Below are 6000 nucleotides of genomic sequence, written 5' to 3' on the forward strand. Positions count from 1 at the left end.
CCTTGGCTGGTGCCTCCTGAGGTCACCTCTTAAGGAGGCAGTGAAGCTGTAGGGAAATCTCGAGGAGAAAAAAAGAAACAGGACCCGCTCAGTACACCCGGATATCTTCCCCTGCCCCGGGGAGGCCGAGGCCTCTGGAACCCGCTCAGTGGCCTCCTCTCCACAGCCCAGCCTTTCTCAGTCCCTGCTGCATTCTTCTCTCTTCTTTCCCTTTCTGGCCTATGTAAAGGGCCAGGCAGTAAGAAACACACAAACTAATTAAGAAGCAGAGTTTGGCCAGATGCCTGAGCCAGCCTCCCTGGGGAATTAAACCCAAGCTAGCTAGCTGTGTAGGGCCAGGAAGATGTCACCTCACAGATACCCGCCCCACCCCCCCAGGATACCCCTCCCTCTTGCCAGGCATCCCGAGAAAGAGCCATTTAGCATCTGCACTTGAGGATAGCAACTGAGGGGACAATACCTCAGCTACCACCCCCTCCCCAGAACAGCTCAAACCCTCTCCTGATCCACCCTAAAGAAAGAGAATCATCCCCACCCCAGCTACACCGCATTAAAAAACTGACCCACACAGACCACCCTGCAGTCAGGAAAAGGCACGGTAAGGCCACCGGGCCCCAAAGACTTTTTGTGCTGCGGGTCAAGGCATTACCGGCTGTTAGAACTCAGACGGAGGGTTCCTGAGAGGGATGAGCCCTTGGGACACTGAATGGATGATGCCGGCTCGCAGGATCTTCCCCGGAAAACCCATGAGAGAGAAGGGAGAAGCGGGTAACCAGAGTTCCCTTGGCGCCTGAGAGCCGGGCGTGCGGACGCGGGAGCAAAGCTGCGTGGGCAGGAGGCAGAGTTTGGACACGTCACCTGACGGGCGCGTGCAGTGTTTGCTTTCCCGGGGACCGTGGCTGAATGTCTGTGTGCGCGCAGGGAAAAGGAAGGTGGAGCTGGGGTTTTGTAGCTGAGAACCGGGGACGGGAAGAACTAACCGGCTCAGAAGAGGTCCGAGAAGGGATCTTGGCATCTTGGGAGCCGGATCTAGGGGATGCCTGCATCCGCTTGGGCTGTCAAGAAGCGAAGCCCAGCGAGAGAGCTGGGAAGGCGAGCCCGCCGCCGGGCCGCGGAGCTGGCAACCAGGCTCGCCCGCAAGCCGCGCGCAACTCCAGATCGTGCAGCGCTTGGCTTCCACTCCAGAGGCCGAGTTAGGGTGGGACAAGATTTCGGTGCAAGTCGCTTTCTCAGTCCCCAGTGTGCGGTCTGTCAGGGTCTCCGAGGCCAACTGGATGCTCTTAAGGCTTCCGATTCATTCCCGCCCCAGGCAGGGTTTGGAAAAGTGGATACTACCTCCCCCTGGCATCCCCGGCTTAACGCCAGACCCTACGACCTGCCTCCGTGAGCTGAAGCAGCTAGCTCGATTTCCTCGCGCTCTGGAAAAGGGCGGGGACCCGGGCATCCACTCCAGAGTCCGAGCCGGGGTACCCACCAAACCCGCGCAGCGCGCACTTTGCGCCTCTTGCAAAGTTTCCGCGCGGGGCTGAACCGGCTTTCAGCCGGACGCGGGCTCTTACCGTAGACTCCTTGTCCCCGGCAGTGGAAGGGGATCAGCGCCAGAAGTAGAAGGCAGGTCACCTCCATCTTCACGGCCCGTGCTTCATCCCCGCGAGGCGGCGCAGCCCGAGAGGCAGTGGGGGGCGCATCCGCCGGGGCCCCTCGGTGCCCCTTGCGTCTTCCCCTTCCCCGAGAGGCGACGGAGGGGGCGGCGGCGGAGACCAGGAGACTGAGGAGGCGGCGGCGGCGGCGGCAGCGATCCGGGTTTCTCCTCCGGCGGGGCCGCTGCCCGCGTGGGGACGCAGGGGGCGCTGGCCTGGCCCCGGGTGCCTCGGCGCGCCCGGCGCAGCAGCCAGCGCCCCGGCCCAAGGAGCCCGGCCGCCGAGCCTCTCCGGGTCCCCAGGGCTGTCCTCTCGGGGTTCTGGGTTCCAGGGACCCCTCCGCGGAGGCGGAGGCGCTTGGATCCAACAGGCCACCGACGACTGACAAACTTGTCGTTTCCCCGCCCAGGGGACGCCCCTCCGTGGAGCGGGGGCGGGGAGGCCGGGGCTCGGCTCGGGTTAATCCGCTATCTCCAGTTCTGCGGCCGGTGCTGGGGGCTCAATGGCCCGATCCAAGGGGGCCGGGCTAGGCGTCCTCTCGGAGGCGAAAAGCCCGGACTCTGGGCCTCCAGAGCCGGGGAGAAGCGCGCGGGCTGGGCTCAGCCGAGGGGCGAGAGCCACGGGTCCCCGGGTCCGCGAAGTTAGCCGAGCCGCGGAGGAACCCCGGGGAGGAATCGTGCCCCAGCGCCCCGCGGGAATGAAGAGAACAATTCCATCCAAGAGAGGCCCCAGAACGCGGGGAAAGAAGGAAAGTTTGAGTCGTTTGAAAAATATTCGCGCTCTCGCCGAGGCCGGGGCTGCGGCGCTGGAGCCGCTCGCCGCCTCCGCTCGCCGCGCTCCGCTCCCGCCGTCTGGTCGCGGCGGTGGCGCTCCCGGGCTCGGAGCTCTAGGGAGAGCGGGGCTGCGCCGCGCCCCAAGTTGGTCGTCCCCGCCCCCGCCCGGCGGCCTCTGCCGGCGGGGGCCCAAAGCAGGCGGGGCCGGGCCGGGCCGGGCTCCCGGGCGCGGCGGCCGCGGGGCTCCGGGCCGTGGGAGCTCTCGGCTAGCTCGGCAACTTGGGCTTCGCTGTACTGCTTCCCCCCACACCCCGAGCTTTTCATTCCGCGCTCCCCCCCCACCCCCCGCCTCCCCCGGTCTGCCCCCACCTCCTCCTTCCTCCCCCTCCCCTCCTCCCTCCTCCTCGCGGCTCCTCGTTCGGTCTCTCGCTCTCCCACCCTTTGTCGCTCGCTCTCCTGTTTGATTCCCCTCCAGTTAAAAAAAGGAGCCAATTAAAGGCAGCCCAGCTAGCCGGGCCCAGCCTCTGTCCAATTTCCTCGCCTCCCCCAGGACCAATTAGAGAAAACAAAACAAGGCTGGGGGAAGCGGACTGCCTTTCTGCCTCTCTCCCTCTCTCTCCCCCCACCCCTTTCTGCCCTTCCCCCCTTCTCTCCCTCTCTCCGCCCCCCCATCCCCCCAGCAGGAAAATGTCAGAAAGCAGAAATGGATCCATCTATCCCGAGGACAGTGGCGAAGGGACGTGGGTTTCGGCGCGGGCTCTGCAGCGCGCTTGCACTCGCTCTCCGCCAGCTCTCGCACACCCAGACCGAGCCGGGTGCACGGATCCCAGTCCTCTCGCTGGACAAGCACGGCCGTTCGCCCCGGGGACTCTAACCTAGCCCGCGGGGCACTGCACACTTTGTAAAATGTTTTGCACTTTTGGGGGGCGGGACCGAAGCGGGGGATCGAAGGGGAAGAACCAGGGCGCCCGCGGCTTTCAGGGTCCTGCAGGCGCGCGAGCCGGTCGCCCGCTGTGTGGGTCTGCAGGGCTGTCTGCGTGGCCCTGGAGTCCCTCCGCCCCCGGCCGAGCCCCGCCCCTTTCCAGGCAGCCGCTGCCTCTCCCCGCGTCCGGCGCGGGGGCCGCCGCGGGAGCCGCTGGCTGAGCCCCGGGGCGAACAGGGCGCGATCAGAGCTCCAGCCCTCGCCGCGCGCGGCCCACAGGTTGCCAACAGGTCTGTCCGCAGGACCCCGCAGCTGAAATTCCCCCAGGCTACCCCCGTTCTCCGCAGCTCGTCCTTCTCCCCGTCCTGCCTCCGCTCAGGACCTCAGGCGCCCCCAAGCGCCCCAGGCGCGCCCTCTCTTCCGGCAGCCTAGCCAGGGGCCGGCTCCGGCTACGTGGTCCCCGCACTCCCGAACTCCACTACCTCAAACCCGCCCTCCGGGAGCAGGGGTGGGTAGAGCGCGCCTCCCAAACGCGGGCAGGGAGAGGCAAAGGCGAGCAAGCGAAGCGGGCGGCCTCCCCCGCACTCCGATCGCTTTCCCCTCCCCGGGTCTGGCTAATCTCACCTGCTCCACCTGTCGCCGTTATTTATCTCGGCGTGTGCGCAAGGGTTGTGTTAGGGCAACCCGTGGGAGCGCAGAAAACCGCAACTAGCAAGAGGTGAGATTACAAACCTTTCTCTTCCCCGACTCCCCGGACCTGTTTAACATCTTGGCTGTGATGGGGGTCCATGACTCGACGCATTTGTCAAAACTGAAAGAACATATACAAGACTTAATTTTTCAGCATGTAAATTTAAAAAAAATTTTTTTAAATAATTAAAGGATAAGTCACCCTCTTTCCCAGACCCATTTCCTGCTGGGTCTCTCCTCTCCTGCCTCTCATTGGAGTACCTGCCCCTGACTTCAGGGGTGTGACGGCAGGACTCAGGCCTCTGGGGAAATTCCAGGCAGCCTAGGAAGGGAGGGGCGGCTGTGCCCACCTCCGCGTTTCCTTCTGTCCATCTCAGGAAGTCTGAGACCACCGGAAGAATCCCCCCCCCCCCCGGTATTTTATTGAAATACAGTTGATTTACAGTGTTGTGTTAATTTCTACTGGACAGCAAACTGGTTCAGTTACACATATATTCTTTTTCATAATCTTTCATGGGAAGAATCTTATTCTGCAGCCCACCTCCACTTGACTGAGCCTCCTTTGGCCTCTCCTTATTTTCCTCTCCTTGCTTTCCTGTGGGTCTATGGCTGAATAAGGGAAGCCAGACCCACTTAGTGCTGGGCACCCAGCAGATGCCAGCTGAAGATCTGTTAAATGAACCAGTGAATGATTCCCATCATAGACCACAGACCACCGACCTAGGATACCCTCAATGCCGCCATCTTTTCTATTCCCCTCTATCCCCAACCAAAGAGAAAAATCCATTTTCTGCCCCCACAGACATACAGAGTTATCAGGTTCTGTATCTTGCCACCCACCTTCCCCACGAAGTCTGAAAGGAAGTGGTACCAACTGAGGGTGCGATGATAAGTACCTTCTTTTATTATCATCCTCTTCCCATTATTTGAAAATCGTCATCTCCTCCAGGAAGCTCTCAATGAGTGATCACAGTGATTCCTGCCCTCCTTGGCTTTGCCTATTTTAAATTGGATGGGCACTTGTCCATGTCATGGTAAACTGCCTTACTATTTTTCAGTTAGCCAACCCCAAATAGCAGTTAATTGCTCCTTTTTGGCTTTGGGATGCATTATTGGTGGACAAGGAACCCCACTGACTCAGCTAACCATCTCTTGAGTTTACTGTCTCTGAACACCTACCCTGGCCTGGAGGAGAGAGAAGACTCATGACGGGGGAGGGACAAAAAGGAGGGGAGAGTAGAGGACCAAATTCTACCGCGGCTGGGATTGAACATTTGCTGTAGCTAATCCATTGTGAATACTCGGCAGCTAATTGTGTGCAGTGTAAATACCTTGACAGCCTGCTTGTCTGTGCCTATAAATTCAGTCATCTCCTCCCCTAGGTGTGCCTGTCTTTGCTGCCTCTGACAAAGTCCTGGGCCTGACAATGAGAAGCAAATAGGAGAAGGAAAGGAACAGTTGGCTTGGGAGCCATGGGTCCTGAGCTCCAGTCCTAACCTCTCTGGGCCTTAGTTTCCCCAGCTGAAAAGTGAGTAGGATCCACATTTCACAGAGTGGTTGAGAGAAACGAGTAATAATAGTAATGGCTGACACCACATGCCAAGCACCGTTCTAAGCCCTTCATGTGCATTAACTGTTTAATCCTCACAACAACTACGTGAGACAGGACTGTTATTCTCGTAGAATGGCACAGAGAGATCTAGTGATTCACGCACCTGCTAAGTGGCTGAAGTGGACTCTACAGGCTTGCTCTTTCCTAGGTATTTAGTAAATATTTTCACAAGAAGTGTTCCTATTCTCTTCTGGAATAGAGAACAATCCTTCTGCGCCCCAGATCGGGCGCTTGGGGGTGGGGCATGAAAGCTAGACCACTGGACTCGAGGCAACAGTGAAGGAGGCCACTGGGCACGAGTTGAGACTGAAGCCACCTGGAGGCCTGGTGGTCAACACCCACTGCCAGCCCTTGGGTTCCACT

The 6000-nt window shown here is 60.2% G+C and overlaps 1 protein-coding gene across 2 annotated transcripts in view; it reads right to left on the reverse strand.

Moving 5' to 3' along the window:
• The window catches only part of MDGA1 (MAM domain containing glycosylphosphatidylinositol anchor 1), a 65204-nt gene extending 62625 nt beyond the window's left edge, over window positions 1–2579 (reverse strand). The window contains exon 1 of one of the 2 annotated variants that reach the window (XM_070777904.1): window positions 1560–2579. In XM_070777904.1, coding sequence (XP_070634005.1) covers window positions 1560–1626 — 67 coding nt within the window. In that variant the 5' untranslated portion in view covers window positions 1627–2579. The remainder of the gene's footprint in view (window positions 1–1559) is intronic. The other variant, XM_019986373.2, reaches the window with a different exon arrangement.
• Between the last annotated feature and the right edge of the window lie 3421 nt (window positions 2580–6000).

The sequence above is a fragment of the Bos indicus genome, chromosome 23 (genome assembly GCF_029378745.1).
Source record: "Bos indicus isolate NIAB-ARS_2022 breed Sahiwal x Tharparkar chromosome 23, NIAB-ARS_B.indTharparkar_mat_pri_1.0, whole genome shotgun sequence".
NCBI lineage: Eukaryota > Metazoa > Chordata > Mammalia > Artiodactyla > Bovidae > Bos > Bos indicus.